At 41.2% G+C, this 16,783-nt stretch overlaps 2 protein-coding genes across 5 annotated transcripts in view; one reads left to right on the top strand and one right to left on the bottom strand.

The window, feature by feature from the left end:
* Positions 1–8,589, top strand: part of supt6h (SPT6 homolog, histone chaperone and transcription elongation factor) — a 16,876-nt gene extending 8,287 nt beyond the window's left edge. For both annotated transcript variants that reach the window (XM_005946782.3, XM_005946780.3), the window contains exons 17-37: positions 13–152; positions 271–388; positions 482–558; positions 667–802; positions 947–1,084; positions 2,006–2,173; positions 2,261–2,388; positions 2,529–2,736; positions 3,004–3,151; positions 3,319–3,461; positions 3,567–3,707; positions 3,881–4,076; positions 4,205–4,350; positions 4,529–4,621; positions 4,700–4,813; positions 4,932–5,056; positions 5,224–5,336; positions 5,431–5,508; positions 5,608–5,783; positions 6,276–6,544; positions 6,831–8,589. In XM_005946782.3, coding sequence (XP_005946844.1) covers positions 13–152; positions 271–388; positions 482–558; positions 667–802; positions 947–1,084; positions 2,006–2,173; positions 2,261–2,388; positions 2,529–2,736; positions 3,004–3,151; positions 3,319–3,461; positions 3,567–3,707; positions 3,881–4,076; positions 4,205–4,350; positions 4,529–4,621; positions 4,700–4,813; positions 4,932–5,056; positions 5,224–5,336; positions 5,431–5,508; positions 5,608–5,783; positions 6,276–6,544; positions 6,831–7,023 — 3,048 coding nt within the window. In that variant the 3' untranslated portion in view covers positions 7,024–8,589. The remainder of the gene's footprint in view (positions 1–12; positions 153–270; positions 389–481; positions 559–666; positions 803–946; positions 1,085–2,005; positions 2,174–2,260; positions 2,389–2,528; positions 2,737–3,003; positions 3,152–3,318; positions 3,462–3,566; positions 3,708–3,880; positions 4,077–4,204; positions 4,351–4,528; positions 4,622–4,699; positions 4,814–4,931; positions 5,057–5,223; positions 5,337–5,430; positions 5,509–5,607; positions 5,784–6,275; positions 6,545–6,830) is intronic.
* A 97-nt stretch (positions 8,590–8,686) lies between these two features.
* The window catches only part of rab34b (RAB34, member RAS oncogene family b), a 9,237-nt gene continuing 1,140 nt past the window's right edge, over positions 8,687–16,783 (bottom strand). For all 3 annotated transcript variants that reach the window (XM_005946779.3, XM_005946778.3, XM_005946776.3), the window contains exons 3-11: positions 16,264–16,355; positions 15,593–15,658; positions 13,505–13,606; positions 13,035–13,099; positions 12,881–12,932; positions 12,710–12,791; positions 12,255–12,345; positions 12,055–12,162; positions 8,687–9,583 (exon numbers count right to left, since the gene is read on the bottom strand). In XM_005946779.3, coding sequence (XP_005946841.1) covers positions 9,525–9,583; positions 12,055–12,162; positions 12,255–12,345; positions 12,710–12,791; positions 12,881–12,932; positions 13,035–13,099; positions 13,505–13,606; positions 15,593–15,658; positions 16,264–16,355 — 717 coding nt within the window. In that variant the 3' untranslated portion in view covers positions 8,687–9,524. The remainder of the gene's footprint in view (positions 9,584–12,054; positions 12,163–12,254; positions 12,346–12,709; positions 12,792–12,880; positions 12,933–13,034; positions 13,100–13,504; positions 13,607–15,592; positions 15,659–16,263; positions 16,356–16,783) is intronic.

Raw genomic sequence — 16,783 nt, 5'->3', positions numbered from 1 at the left:
TTATCATTGAAGTCCTGCTGTCGCCGACTGTATAACTGGCTGAAAGTGGCTCCGTACAGGCCAGATCAGCAGGTTGAGGAAGATGATGATCTGATGGATGAGAATCAGGGAAAAGGCATCAGAGTGCTTGGTGTAGCCTATGCGCCCAGCAGGTGTGTATATATCAGTAGCTTGAGTTGTTGGTGCGTTCAGCAAAGCACAGACATTTAAGTATAGCATATACGAAAAAAAGTAGTAAGATTTTCATGTATATAAACTTTACTCTGGCAGAGATACTCCAGTATTCTGTGCTCTGATCAACGGGGAGGGAGAGGTGATGGATTTTCTTCGTCTACCCTACTTCATGAAGAGAAGGAACGCCTTCAGGGAGGATGAGAGAGAGAAGAAGGTAGAAGCAGAAAACACAGCTGTAGCACCTCTGTAATGTTTTTTGTTGAAAACAAGTCACTTAAAAGTCTTTGTTTAAATTGTGTCTAATCAGGCCAGTGACATTGAAAATCTCAAGAGGTTTCTGTCAGGCAAGAAACCTCATGTAGTAGCTGTTGCTGGAGAAAACCGGTAAATCACCAGATTACCTCCTGTTTTTTCTGGATGTATGCTTGTACACATTTTTAACAGCATACACAATGTAGAGCAGAAATGTTAAAAACATGAACGTGTTTACAGAGATGCCCAAATGATAATGGAGGACATCAAGAGAACTATCGGCGAGCTTGAGCAGGAGTCCTCTCTGCCTGCTGTAGGAGTGGAACTTGTTGACAATGAACTGGCCACGCTGTACATGAACAGCAAGAAGTCTGAGGTACATATTTGTTATGTCACCTACAATAGAATTACACAGATGTCTGTGGTTTAATTGTTTGTTAGTCAACCGGCAAGCGTGTTCAATTTCAACCCTCTGTTAGCTCTCATTATTTCTTGTGATCCTGTTGCTTTCTGTCTGCAGGCTGATTTTAGGGATTATCCTCCGTTGCTGCGACAGGCTGTTTCAATAGCCAGGAAGATCCAGGATCCGCTGGTGGAGTATGCTCAGGTCTGCAGCACTGATGAGGATATTCTCTGCCTCAAACTACACCCACTGCAGGTGAGTGAATGAAGACATTGATTTTTGATTGGCTAGTATATACAGGGTAAATCAAAAAGAATCATCCAAATTCAAAATGCTTTTACTGTAATGTTAGAAAGAGGGGATTTTTGAGTTTCACAGGGTTGCTGGTGAAATGCATAACAACAGCAGTTGCTGCTTTGACTCCAGACATGCTCGTAAAAGTCTGGGACTTTGAGTATTGCATGGATGTGTGTCTGGAGAGGGGCAGATTAACCTTGTGAACGTTGTCATTTTTGGATGCAAAACTTAAGCCATTTATTTTAATATGTACTTTCAAAGAGAGCTTTTTGAAATCAATTTTTTTTATATTCCCTGTATTTTTTGCTCAGTATTGTCTTAGCATTTTTAGGTATCGCAAGGTGTTTTATACCAGCTGCTGCTTCACTACAAAGATACCATTACTCATTTTCTCTTGTGGGTAACATGAGATTTTTACTGCTATGTTTGTCTACTTTGTTTTCTTCTGTAGCATCATATACACCTGTTACTGCAATCAAAGCTTGTCCTGCAAAGTTAAACTGTAGAAACCTCTCAGTCAAGTTTTCAGCCTAGTCAAACGCATCATTTGTAGGAACAAATTATAATAAATTAGATTTATGTCAGTTTCATTATCAACTCTACACTCGACTCATATGCAAGCCTTTTCCATTGTAGTGAAATTGTTTTTACGGTGTCCCACTGTAATGTCAGTATTAGTAAAAATAATTTTTAAACTTAGAAATGTACAGGGTAAGCAGGACAGACACTTCTCGATCTCTGTCTTGTAATCGTGTATTAGTCAATGTGAATTCATCAATCGTAGGCCAGCTTCAATCATAGCATGACTTGCTGTTTTTTTTCAGCAGCTACATACAGTGCATATGTAAAAAATAGTTTGTCCTCTCTTGTCCGTCTTAGGAACATGTGGTGAAGGAGGATTTGCTCGATGCTCTTTACTGTGAGTTCATCAACCGTGTTAATGAGGTTGGAGTAGATGTGAACAGAGCCATCGCACACCCTCATACTCAGAGCCTGGTTCAGTATGTGTGTGGTTTGGGACCAAGGAAGGGTTCACATCTTCTCAAGGTATACATTTCTGCTGCTGATATGTAAAGCGTATGTGCAAGATATCATTGATAACATTATTAACCACTGTGATTTTATTTTGTGTAGATTCTGAAGCAGAACAATACTCGTTTGGAAAACAGAACACAGCTCGTCACAATGTGTCACATGGGACCCAAGGTTTTTATCAACTGTGCTGGTTTCATCAAAATTGACACGGCTTCGCTTGGGGACAGGTTGGAACTTCGTCTTGAAATTTTCAGACCATTTCGATATTTCTCAAAGGGCTGGATGTGCACATGTTTGAGTCTATTATGCTTCTGTGAATTATTTTAAATCAGCCTCGGTTTTTCATTCTCTCAAACTCTCCTGGCAGTACGGACTCCTACATTGAGGTCCTGGATGGTTCTCGTGTCCACCCTGAGACATACGAGTGGGCTCGCAAGATGGCTGTAGACGCGCTCGAGTATGATGAGTCGGCAGAAGATGCCAATCCAGCCGGAGCTCTGGAGGAGATCTTGGAAAATCCCGAACGTCTCAAAGATCTGGACTTGGATGCATTTGCTGAAGAGCTTGAGAGACAGGTCAGTCAGTGTCTGTGTGTGTTGTACCTTTGACTAATTTAGTATCATACTTTATCCTGCCAAAGAAAAATACGCCTAAGAGGAACCAACACTCCAAAAAAAGAAAAAACAAGAAAAACAAGCATTTCTTTTTATTTGTCTTTCATGTGCCCATTTTACCTTTTTATTCAGAAAAGGGAGAGTTCTATCTTCTACCACCATTGGATTCAGGAGTCTGTGGTCACAATATTTTTAAACCTGTCATCCTACTGTGTTATGTGCCTGCAGGGTTACGGAAACAAAGGAATTACTTTGTATGACATCCGTGCCGAGCTGAGCTGTAGGTATAAAGACTTACGAGTTGCGTACAGAGTCCCTAACACTGAGGAGGTTTTCAACATGCTCACCAAGGAGACTCCAGAGACCTTTTATATCGGTAATATACACTACATTAAGATATGATGCCTCGAATTAAGCTCAGTTCATCAATAAGAATCTCATTCACTTGTTCAATGGAGTGATGCTGGTCAATTGTCTGCCACGGTAGAAATGTGTAATTCATAATTTAGCCTATGATTAAGGTTTTTCATATCTTTCTTTCAGGTAAGCTGATCACTAGTGTAGTAACTGGCATCGCTCACCGGCGCCCTCAGGGAGAGAGCTATGACCAGGCCATCCGTAATGATGCTACAGGCCTTTGGCAGTGCCCCTTCTGCCAGCAGGACAATTTCCCCGAACTGAGCGAGGTACCACACATCGAGTTTTCTTTATTTCTTTTTCTGAGTGAACTTTGTGTTACAGATATGCCATGACGATCATGTTTATAATTTTCATTGTGTGTGGTGCTTTAGGTGTGGAACCACTTTGACAGTGGGTCATGTCCAGGTCAGGCCATTGGAGTACGGTCCAGATTAGATAATGGTGTTCAGGGTTTCATTCCCACAAAGTTTCTCAGTGACAAAGTGGTCAAACACCCTGAGGAGAGGGTCAAGGTGAGGCATTTTTTGTTGTGCCCCCTTTATTTGGTTGATCTCACCTGCAATTGTTTTCCTGTTTGTCCACTTACACTGCCCAGTCCTGATAGAGCTGTATTATTACTACTTTCCATTTTTCATCCTTCAGCCTTGGTTGGTGTGTTAACAGATTTTCCCTCCCTCTACTTTAGGTGGGCATGACAGTTCACTGTCGAATCATGAAAATCGACATTGAGAAATTCAGCGTTGACCTCACGTGTCGCACCTCTGATCTAATGGACAAGGCCAACGAATGGAAGCTCCCTAAGGACAGCTACTATGACTTTGACACAGAGTCTGAAGACCAAAAGCTGGAGGAGGAGTTCAAAAAGAAACAACAGCGAACACGTGAGTATATGAAGTATACAAAACATATTTGGTTGTTGAAGTTGCAGACAGCACTGCATTTTTTTAAATCTTAGTAGTGTGGACTTTAACATAATTAATTCTTATACCATTTGTCTTTGGCTTTTTAGCATATATAAAGCGTGTGATTGCCCACCCCAACTTCCACAACATCAGTTTCAACCAGGCAGAGAAGATGATGGAGACCCTGGATCAGGGTGACTTAATTATTAGGCCCAGTAGCAAGGGAGAAAACCACCTCACAGTCACCTGGAAGGTAAGAAAACGAGCACTGCAGAAGGGTTAAAACTTTGGTTGATTGAAAATAACAAATGTAATAAAATGCTTCTTGCTTAAAATGCTGTGTCCAAGACCTGGCAGTAAGACGCGACAAAGACTTAAATGATTTCTTTGGTACCAAATGCTCCACTCTGACTAAATATAATGTTTTATAGGTGGCTGATGGCATCTACCAGCATGTTGATGTGAGAGAAGAAGGCAAAGAGAATGCTTTCAGCTTAGGGCACACTCTGTGGATCAACAATGAGGTAAGCTGGTTTTGTTGTTGGGGGGGGGGGTGTTGAAGTGTTGCTTACAGAGTTTGTTTTTTTTTTGATTCACTGCAGGAGTTTGAAGATCTGGATGAAATTACTGCTCGGTACATTCAGCCAATGGCGTCATTTGCCCGGGATATGCTGGGGCATAAGTACTTCCAGGAGTGCAACAGGGGAAACAGGGAGGTATGTATATTGAGGGTTTTTTTTGTGACATTGTTCTTATAATTGAGTCGTGAGCTGTTTGTTTGTTTTGTCTTGGCTTGCACATCTTATCTTGCTCATCTTGTTCTTTATCTGTCAGAAAATGGAAGAGTTGCTGATGCGGACAAAGAGGGAGAAGCCCACCTTCATCCCTTACTTTATTTCAGCATGCAAAGATCTACCAGGAAAATTCATCCTGGGCTACCAACCACGTGCAAAACCACGGTATGTGGAAATGTTTGTTTCCTACTTTCATGAAAGAAAATGTGAAGTCGGATGTATAAATGTGGTACAAATATACATTTATTTATTTATTTATTGAAAGGTTTCTGGTTGATTAACAGGAAGGTTGTCCTTCATGTGAAATGCTTTATTTTTTATCCTCTCCATAGGATTGAGTATGTGACTATTACCCCAGATGGATTCCGCTACCGTTCACAGATTTTTCCTACGGTGAATGGGCTTTTCCGGTGGTTTAAGGACCATTTTCAGGACCCTGTGCCAGGTATGAAAGTGCTATAACTATACATTATAAAATGTATCACAGCTCCTAAAATACATTATAGGTGATTGTTTAAACATTTTCTCCTTCATTCAAGGCATCACTCCCAGTAACAGCAGCCGAACAAGGACGCCTGCCTCCCTGAACGCTACCCCAGCCAATATTAACATTGCAGGTGAGCCCCGCAGTCTTCCCCCAATTTATTAATCTAGATTTTCAATTTAGGCTCTATTAATTTTACAGTTTTCTGCTGTATTCCCTCCTTTCTCACTAGACTTGACACGAGCTGTCAACGCCCTCCCACGCAACATGACATCTCAGATGTTCAATGCCATCGCCGCAGTCACGGGCCAGGGTCAGAACCCCAACACCACACCTGCACAGTGGGGCTCCAGCCAGTACGGCTACGGTGGCAGCACAGGAGGTGGAGGGAGTTCGTCTGCCTATCATGTGAGGACAGCTTTCTTGTTTTTAAAAGAGAAGAGGATGTTTTGGGGATTGTGATTACTCCCAACAGACTGTTGGGAGTTGTGCACGGTGTCCACTAGAGATAAATTGGGTTCTGTGGAAATGGTAAATACCAGCTTGTGATGGTGCAGTTCGGAAAACGGATCATTAGCTGATATGGTGACCTGTCCCGGACACTATTGGAAACCTGAATTACAAGATAAGATTGACCCTTTGTCTAATTATTAATAATTGAGTTCCTAAGGTTTTTGCCACATTAAATATTATCTATCAGACTATTTCTGATGATGGCCACAAGACCAAAACATTAGCATGTTTGTTGACATGATCAGAATGATTTGGTGACATTGTCTACCTTTGGGTCCCCATCACTGAAGGAAATTGGAACAAAAGTTTTTTGGCAGCATTAAAGCCGACTGAATGTGGTTTTACCTCGACTCATTTCACAATCGATGTGTACTTCATTTCCTGCAGGTGTTTGCCACACCTCAGCAACCTATGGCGACACCCATGATGACGCCCAGCTACTCGTATACCACACCGAGCCAGCAAGCTTTGGGCACACCGCAATACCCAGGCTCCACCCCTCAGTCTTCACATTCTCATGCCCACGCCCACCCACATGGAAGCCACATGTCACATCATGGCCATCACGGCCATCACAGCAGTCACCACGGCCACTCATCGGGCACGCCGTCATCATCCACCTCATCCCGAGGACGGACGCCACAACAGCAGCCAAAGTAAGTACAAAATGGCAGTCCTTCAGTCTTAGTTATTTGTGCTAAGACTTCATCTGCAGTTCAGATTTTTCCCTCACCTCCAACTCTTAAAAGTGAAATGTCTGTTTTGAAGTTTGTCACTCTGCCAGGCAACAATTTATGTTCATGTTGCAGTTTTCTGCCACAAGGCGGTGCTAAACCTGTAGTAAGAATTATATTAAATCTAAACAGCCTCCCAATGTTCGGTTGGGTTTCCTTTCATATGCTGTCCAATAAAGCCATCTCCCTCTGTCCTCTGTTACTGCAGGCCAAGCAGCAGCAGCTCCACCGCAGTAGACTGGGGCAAGATGGCCGAGCAGTGGCTGAAGGAAAAGGAAGCAGAGGGCAGAAAGAAATCTCAGAGGATGACGCCACGACCGTCACCCAGCCCTATGATCGAGAGCACACCCATGTCAATCACTGGAGACGCCACACCCCTGCTGGATGAAATGGACCGATAGGGGACAAAGGGGGGCGTTGCTGTACCCCCCCACACACCCAACTTTGTCCCTTTGTACTGCTTCTTCATCCAGATAACCCATTACCCTTTCTCTCCCCAACATCCCATCAGCCCCATCTTCACCTTGACTCTTCATGTTTTCCCCTTCACCTCATGATATTGTAGCAGCAGTTTTCACTCTGGTGTCACCCAGCCCATATCTCGTCTTCCCGTCGACCCATCAAATGTTTCATAACCTCACCTCCAGCCACCTCATGCTATGGCTGCATAGTATTTTGTACAGTCAGAATAACACTGTATACATCATTCAAAATGTCAGTAGAATGACATAAATAAAGGAGAAAAAAAAACACTTGAAGTATGTGGAAGCAGTTACGTATAGGATATGGACCTACACTGACATTGCCATTGGTTTTAGTTTGATCGAGGAAATAGGTCTGACAGATGGGGAACAACAACCCGGTCATGTTTGGCGGAGTTTTATGAGCAGTTGCCAAAAGAGCTCTTTGCCAAGCCAATGAGGAAATTGAATATTTGTATGAATGCGTCAGAACGAATAAAGACTTTTTTTTTTCTTGTTTGAATCTTAAGACTTCAATCTTCACATCTGTCAAAGCAAACACACATGTTACTGAGCAGACACACCCGGTGACAGGATTTATAACGCCAGCTTCCGTCAGGCATGAGTTACAGATTATTGTCTCCACCACACGCTGTGATATGATCAGCTGACACCGTGTGATTGGCTCCTGTAGATAGCCTCTAATGTATTGCTGAAATTTAAGTGGCCTGTTCTGTGTGGTCATTAATTAATGAAGTGCCACACTGAAAACAGGGTGTTTTTGATGACTTCTTGTGTTTCAATATGCAGAAGTTGTCTTCAGTTTAAAACTGTTGTTTTTAGTACCTGCTCTCTGACTGGCAGATTGTTGACGAAACTTTCATTAGTCTGTCAGATGTTGATTTTAAAGTTTACCCAGATCTGAATTTCGTGTATGTTAAATGTGTGCAGTTCAGTGAATACTGGTTTATGATGTTTGCCATCTTAAAAGATGTGATCGCCACGTGCTGCTGCTGTAATTCTGCCTGAGTCAGTATCTCTTTTCTCACTGATATCACAGCCTTCAAAATTTCCAATATTCCAGTGGATGAGCTAAAGTTTTTCTAACACTATCAACCGAATATACTATCAGACTGACTTCCCACTGCTTATATTCCTAAACTCTGTGTAATGTTCTGAACTGCATGACAGTTTATGGCCACCCTGGTTCTCTCTGATTCATGGATTCAGTTTTACTCTTGCTGTTTGTGCCAGAGTACAAACAGGCAGCACTGGTATTCAGAGGTGTGTTTAATTTTGCTGTGTGCGAAGCAACATGGTCCCATAATATGCATAATCTTTTTAATTATGGTTTTGGAGTAAATGCTCTGGCTTTTACATTTCTTGCCAGGTGGAGATCTCACGTGTCTCAGCGAGGCTGTGATTGGTTGTCGGCAGTAGCTGGTCTCCAGCACTGCTGATGGCTTTTTCTACCTGTGATCCCTTTAATAAAAGTGTTCATATGAAGCTTCGTGTCTTATTCTTGATGATATGATGGGCACGTTTGTCTGTTGTTTTTATTTCCTCACCGGCAGCTTACGTCCAACCTTGGAGTCAACAATAGGATAGAGAATGTAATTTTACCTTGGTTTATAGTTAGAGATGTGATGATAACAATTTAATTTAGCCTCTTTTATATTATTTACAACACTGTGGAGGTGTGGGAAAGATTTCAATACCTAAAGAATCTGTATAATATGAGTTAAAACAATATATCCAAGACACCCACGTTCTTGCTGTCTGGCTTACTGACGAAATTCAGTGGAAGCAGATTGAGCTTGCTGCTTTTTCCCATTCCTGCAAACAATCCCTCCATTTTCAAGATCATGAGAACAGTTATCTCAGAGGAGAGGGATGTGTAACGGGTGTGACCGTGGTCACTGGAGTTGGCGTACGCATCAAATTAGCAGCAGAGAGACACATGACAGGAGGCCTCTAAGGCCCACTCCCCCCTTCTTTTAAAAAAATGCATTCAGCCCATCACTGACATTTCAGCAGGAGAAAAACGCTCCTTCAAACAGATGTTTTAAAGGCATCAACAAAGTGCAATTTAATGGTGGTTGTAGTGGAGAATAATCTTCCTCTTCTCATAAACGTTTACATAATCAGGGACATCACAATGGCCGGTTTGTTGTCGCCGCAGTCAGCTGTAAACATTCCTGAGATTACACTGCTCAGATCAGTCAGCTGACAGGCCTGTTTACAGGAACCACTTAGAATTTACATCTTGACCTATTGCTGAATCCTTCTCAGGTTATTATCAGCACTGTGACCTTTCTTTCATGGGTTCTACTCATGATATTCACAGCGAGCCGTACAGTTCGCATTTTATCTTAATTTTCCTGTTGCATGTCCCGTTTTCGTTTTGCTTCAGAAAATTTCCAGCAGATATTCATCCAATCTCAGCAGCAGTTGGGCTTCTTCTTTGGTTTATGGCTGGTCTCTGTGCTGTCTGTGATCCCTGTGAGCAACATAAATAAAAACATATAATTTTTTTCACTTTTATGTTATTCGTATAAGCAATGTGAGCTTTCTTTTTCTCACTGGAAGCAATAGAACAATCAAAACCATTTGTGAATGGATCTTAACGGTTAGATTTCCTCAAAGATATATCTATGTTAACACACAGAAGTCACACCAATGAACTGGCAGATGCAGTGAACACGGGGCATATTGGTTACGCAGGAGTTCTCCCTTCATCAGTACAAATACATGCCTATGCTACATTACTGTTTGGTCTGTTTATGCTATCGGCACATTGATATGGTTAATTACACAAAGAAAAGTTAAAACATAGGGGTGGTGGGTGTTGTTTATAGAAATATATAGAAGACCAATATAAGAATGATTGTAAGTTTATAAGCAGTAAAATGTATTTACATCTTAAATTTAATGAGGAACCACTTCACCAAAAATGCAGTTATTTATCTGACATTAAACTTTTGATATAATCCCTAAATACAGTAAACTTCATAAGCTAATGTGTCAAATTCTGTAATAATGATACTGTAAACATCAAGATGCTTTTATAAAGTGTCATAAGTACACAAAACCTAAAAATGGGTCATATTAGCCTGTTGTTAGGTGGTTGCTAGAGAATATGCTGACATCATATCTAATATATATAAGAACCTGTAGGGGCTCAAGATGTACACGCGTGCCTTGACTTTTGATTTCTCAGCTCACGGTTGTGTAGGAGGAGTTGGTGGATAAACAAACAAACAGAGATTGCTTGTGTTATAGTAGGAAACATCAATAGCAGAGCAGTGGTTAGCATTCAGGGGTGTAAAATATCAAGGACACAAAATGATTTGAGTTTTTTCCTATATAACTTAACTTAGTCCCTATTGGAAGTAAAAATATCTTGAGCTCCAATTTTGAAAACACAGCTTTCTTTCTTTCTTTCTTTCTTTTTAAATAAAGCTCTGACTTGTATTATGACTATGAGTCTGTGGTCTGGGAGAGAGTCCTGGTACTCTCTCTCTGCAAAATACAGTATATAATGACCAGTGTTGGGCAATTAATTATATAGTTACTTCTTCAAAAAAGTAACTGAGTTATGCAAACAACAACGTTTTTTGCAGCTGTTTACCTAAAAATGCAGCCAAGGCGTTTTTTTAAAATAAACATTTCAAACTATTTACAGAACAATCAGGTTTTCTGCATCGAATCTGATGCCACACAAATTATTTGTGCCACTCCAAAAACTAATTTCTGTCCACTATGAGATAAAGGAGAACAACAGCCTGATACCTGCAGGCCTGACAACAGGAGATGTATCACTCCTGTAACACCTGTAACACTCAGCAGTCGCCTCATTGTTCTGACACACACAACAAAACTACACTACACACTAACTACACAAGATTTACGCTAAACGTTGCAAATCTCTCACATCTCAAAACACCACCGTCACTCCTAAAACTTTCCCCCTCCCTAAACAACAAATGCCATGTTTTGTTTGGTCGACATGGTACATTTTTCGACCAATGGGAAAGGGTGGGGGTGTTTTTGTTTTTGCTCACAGGCTTTCGAGCCTTTTTTCTTATAAAACGCCAATTTAGCCGTTTCTTCCTGCAGTAAATATAAACAACGATAGTATTCAGGAAGAAAACCAAACATTGCATTTATTTTTATCATTACTCTGGTTTTACGTGGCCTATCAACACAATTGAAAAACTGGTATAAAGTCCACAGTTTTTCCATCAATTGGGTGGCATCGTTCTAATCCCATACTGGAGCAGCCAGTCACTTACTGACTAACACTGCAAAGCAGAATTGTTAACATATTTACTTTAATTTCAATTCAGGTTAGATTTTATTTTTGTGCGCAACGCAGATTTTTTCTGCGCAGAGATCGTGCCAGCAGTGCGCAATTGCCCAGGTGCGCAGCTTAGAGGGAACATTGCTCAAAACATTCCCGAAGCTCCTCCGGCAGCGAGCTGGATAATAAAAAAAGCAATAATCTCTGCACACAGAAAGGAAGAGAGTGATTTCATGACAGAGGATCCCAGATTACTATGTCACAATCATTCTCTTTTTTAATGAGAGGGGGTAAAGGTGGGCTTGTTTTAATGCTGCCAAGATCATTTTTATACGTATTAACAATTTTCAGTGGCATACCACATTTGTTTGATTAATAGCAATTTATTTGGTGGATCACTGTGCTACAGGGGCACTTACAGAGTCTCCAGACCTCACTGGAGAAGGTCTGGCTTTGACCCACTGTGGACTGAGTTGGTCGAAAGCCACTCCAGTGACAATCAATGGAGGTAAGATTAGAAAACACTCCGCGTGTCTAAGCAAAAAAGATTTTTTTTTAAATGTGTTTTTGCCTACTCACAAAAAACATAAACAGATAAAGCACAGCACCTTTCATTTTTGTGCTAACAACCAGAAACAGATAACAACCACTGAATAATGTGGACTCACTGATTATGTCACCAACATGCCTCGACCCGCTCCGCTCCAGCTCAGATAAAACATTGGCCTCAAAAGTCAAAGAAGCCACACGGAAGAAGAAGTCCTTCACACCATCTCCTGGACAAAAACAAAGTCACAGAGTTTACTGAGAGAACAAAACATGAAAATGAAAAGCATTCAGGCTTGATGACCGACTGTTTATCTCCCACCTGACTTTGCAGACACGGCCCAGTACTCTGCTTTGATTTCCTCAGAGAGCCTCATGGCTTCCTGCTCAATCTGAGCCAACAGGTCAGGAGACTGAAGAGCAAAACACAGACAGAGCGAGAGTGATGAGTCACTGCAGGGCAACTTCAGCAACCAGTCAACCCATTATCAACAATCTGACTGATCAGAACGAAACTCCCCAATATCTGGCATTTTACAGAAGACTAAAATTGAAAGCAGAACTATTTTTATTACTGTTAAAGTCTGTCATGTATGACGACAAGAGTTTTTATTATTAACTAAAAAATGCCTATCATTCAAAGCATTTCATTTTGAATGAAAGGCTTTGAATCAGTAACAATCTCACCTCACATTTTCAACTTATTAATCAACTATTACATTAAAAATGTCAGGTCAAATCTCAGTGTTTCACAATTTTTTCATAAAATTCACCCACACTGAGGTCCTTCTTGGTACCGACAAGGAACAATAAGACACTGGACGGGTCATTTTCCTTCATAGCATCTTCCAGCCACTGCCTGGATGCACACACATATACACGCACATACATTTTATCGGCTTTTTAGAGAAAATATCTGACAATGACATTGTAATGGAAACGCCTTACCTGGCATGAGCCAGTGAGCCCACACTGCTTAAGTCAAACACGACAATAATGGCTGGAGAAATGCAGACAGTTTGATATGGGTCAGAACGAGAACACGAATCTTTCACCAGCTTTAGTTAAAAGACAAAAATTTATATTTTGAATCTTCATTCACCTTGTGCTCCTCTGTAATAGGTGGAAGCGATACACTTGAAGCGCTCCTGACCTGCTGTATCCCACCTAAAACAGATCACACGAGAGCTTTAATGGTCGTCTTTGGAATATTTGGTGAATGTGAAAGAAACAGTGGGATTAAAAGTGAACTAGAGTCCTAATGTTGACTAGATGCCAAAATGATTACCTTAATATTACACTGATTCTACATGTGCACTCACAGCAGGTACACGCACATCTGAAGGTGACATAGTGAATTCAAGGCATGTCATTTAAGTCGCACTGAGCAGCCTGAACAACCAGATCGTGAAATTATCAGGCGGATGCTGCACAGCCCCACAATTATCTATTTATGTGATCTCATTACACACAGACTGCTCATATTTGAACTTCTTCGTGGAGATTACTCATATGACCCTAGGGCTCAGTCTACGAACTGGCTGTTTCTCTCTGGTTAAGAAGTACACTTACAGCTGTAAACTGAAGGGAACACCAAGCACCTCAAAGCGCTCCATCTCAAAATCCACCCCTATAGTCGCTTTGTAGTTCTTCTCAAACGCACCCTTACAGAACCTGAGAGCAACAGGGGACAGGTGGCAGACTAAGAAAGGTAAAATGAAAATCTTTTTAACATTTGTTGAATAAAATGCTTCATTTCTTAAGCATTTTTACCAAACAATACAGTAAACTGATTCCATCCTACTACTGAAATACAAAATATTCCAAATATTCATTAGTAATTAAATGTAAATGACATTTGTGGTATCATAAAAGCCTTCATCCTGAGTGGCATGGTTTCTGCTGAAACTATTAACCTGTAATGAGTAGGGATGGGTACCGGTTCTGACATAAACGGTAGTAACCAGACCGAAAAGCAGCGCACATTTCGGTGCTTTTTTTTCCCTGAGATGTCATACACTTTGGATTCTAGCCAATCATTTTACCTTTGCGAGCGTAGTAGGCGGGCCCAGGTACGTACGTTCTTTTAGAGCAGAGCTACAGATTAAAAATGCCCAAAGCGAAGCGGTCAAAGTCTGGCTGTACTTCACAGCAAAATATGCAAACTCAGCAGCCGGCAACAAGTGCTTTAAGGTGATACTGTGAAAAGGAGGAAACACCTCGAATCTGATGAAACACCTGGCGACGCATAGCGTTTTTTTAAAAGCCAGAAATGCGCCGTATTTGATAGCTTGCTGCGAGACCTCACACCGAGCACATCTACTGCGGGTGTGGTGCCTGTTATCAGACCCGGAGTTAGCAACATCCCCCAAAAACCCGAAGAGGAGAGTCCTGGCCCCTAGCCCTGCCAGTGTAGCAGAAATGATGACGGATGATGATGCAGCAGCAGCCGTTCTTCTCTGCGTGAGTAGCTTAATGTTGTTCGTGTGTAATTTACGTTGAGTAGGCTAACCACGTTATTACATTAATGCAGGTAAGGTGAACTAGCAAACATCATCATAGCTACATGCGGCTGTCTTCTTGTTTGATGGCAGATACTCCCTTCACCCTGGCCAAAAAGGCTAAAATGACCAAAGAAAAAGTGGAAAACAGTAAACATGAGAGGTTTTTGGACAAAGTTTGTGTTTTTTCCATTGTTTAAGCACTGCTTCCAGCCAAGAGTGATACCATATATGCCCTATAGCTGCAGAAAAGGCTAACATTGTTATCTTTTTACAAAAAAACAGCTGAACATGAGAGGTTTTTGGACAAAGTTTGTGTTCTTGATTCTTTAAGCACCGGTTCGAGCACCGTTTAAGCACCGGCACCGTTTCAAAAGTACCGGTTTGGTACTGGTATCGGATAAAACCTAAACGATACCCATCCCTAGTAATGAGGATGAGAAAAACAAATGAGCCTCAGCTCTGTGCACATGCTCATTGTCTTTATGTGTGATTGAAAGTTTCTGCCTTAGTATGTTATGCTTTAGGTGTAATTTAGGTGAACAAAAAGTGTTAGGTAAATTCACGCCCCACACCATTACACCAGTGACACAAAGCAGGTGGGATCAATGTTGTCATGCTGTTTACCCTAAATTCTGACCCTACCTCTGAATGTTTCAGCACAAATTGAGAATCATCAAACCAGGAAACATTTTTTCAGGTTCTGTGAATTGTAATCTCAGTCTCCTGCTTGGATGACAGGAGTGACACCTGGTGTGGTCTTCTGCTGCTGCAGCTCATCTGCTTTAAGGTTCAACATGCTGTGCACTCAGTGATGGTCTTCTGCATACCAGTGGATGCTTGACTTTTTTTGTCTTTCTAACAGCGGTCTGGCCGTTCTCCTTTAAACTCTGAAATCAGCAAGGTGTTTCTTCCACAGAGAATTACTGCTCACTGGATATTCTATCTTTTTCTGACCATTCTCTGTAAACTGAAGATCAGCATTTTCTGAAATACTCAGAACAGCCAGTCTGACACCAAAAACTATTCATGTTCACTTAAATCACATTTCTTCCCCCATTGTGACATTCAGTTTTAATTTCAGGAGGTCATGTTCATCATGTCTCTATATATCAAGCTATATAACATATAGAGCTGTAGCTATATAAAAGCTTCTTACCTGCTGATCAGACACGTTTTGCCAACTGCAACATCACCCACGACGATGACCTTAGCAACATTAAAGCTGAGAACAGAAATCCACAACTGTCAGCATTCACTCAAAATCATGAAAATACACAGCAGGGTATTCCACAGCATGGAGAAATCACTCAAACATTTAATTACATAAATACTTGATATGTTGGAAGCACTGGGAATTTAGTAAAGTGAAGTGAAGACTTAATTTAAGGAGTTCTGCATCACTGCCTCAGTAATGCAGGAATTACAGCTATTTTTATGCATGCCCCCCCCCCCCTTCACACACTGGGATGGTAAAGAGAGGCTAAAATGTACCTATCCTACATAAACCTTACTGTATTTACGTGAGACTAGTTTGTTCAGATTTACTTCTTTACGAGGAGTAAACATCAAAGGAAAGTCAATGGTTTTGGCCTTTTTAAAAAAAAGTGGTTTGTAAAAATAAATGCCATTAGCCTTTTCTTTAAAAACACCACCAACAGAAAGTGGTCAGATGTGGCAGGAGCGTCAGCTGACACAGTCAGTCTAATGTGATTTAGAAGACCAAATTAATCAGAAACTCATTAATATAATTTAAACCCACAGTGTAGAGATGTGTGTAGTAGCATGATGGGAGGCTGAGAGTGTTTATTAATCCTTATGTGACCTTACCTCACTGTGTCTGCTTTCTGGACCTGGCATGCAGCCTTCACGTTCGGGTGGAAGCCTTCTTTGGTGTGTAGCGCTGCATTTGCACTAAAACACTATTAAAAAAAACATGTCCATGTTTTATCATGCTTGGATAAACTGACCCATTCAGGAATAAAGACTCAACATTCATTTCAGTCATGATGTAAAACTGGAGATTCCGTTTCTTCATGCTCTGAGGTTAGGCTGCACGGCTGGAGATACTTTTTTTATCACTTGCCAGATGGCAGCAAGGTTAACAGCCTGTGCCCTTTTGTATCCATGGAGATTTTTGTTACCATGGGGATAAACACAGAAGTCATTGTAGAGTACCTTTATTCAGGATTAAGACTAGGTTCAGGTTTGCGATAAGGTAAGGGTAGGAGATTCAACTACAATCATGGGGTTTGTGTGTGTGCGCGTGCGTGTATACATATATGTATGTATGTATGTATGTATGTATGTATGTGTGTGTGTGTGTGTGTGTGTGTGTGTGTGTGTGTTG

This window comes from Haplochromis burtoni, unplaced genomic scaffold (assembly GCF_018398535.1).
Source record: "Haplochromis burtoni strain Fernald_Lab_line unplaced genomic scaffold, NCSU_Asbu1 Contig_493, whole genome shotgun sequence".
Lineage (NCBI taxonomy): Eukaryota > Metazoa > Chordata > Actinopteri > Cichliformes > Cichlidae > Haplochromis > Haplochromis burtoni.
Note: the sequence above shows the minus strand (reverse complement) of the source record. Positions and strands in the feature narration are given on the sequence as shown.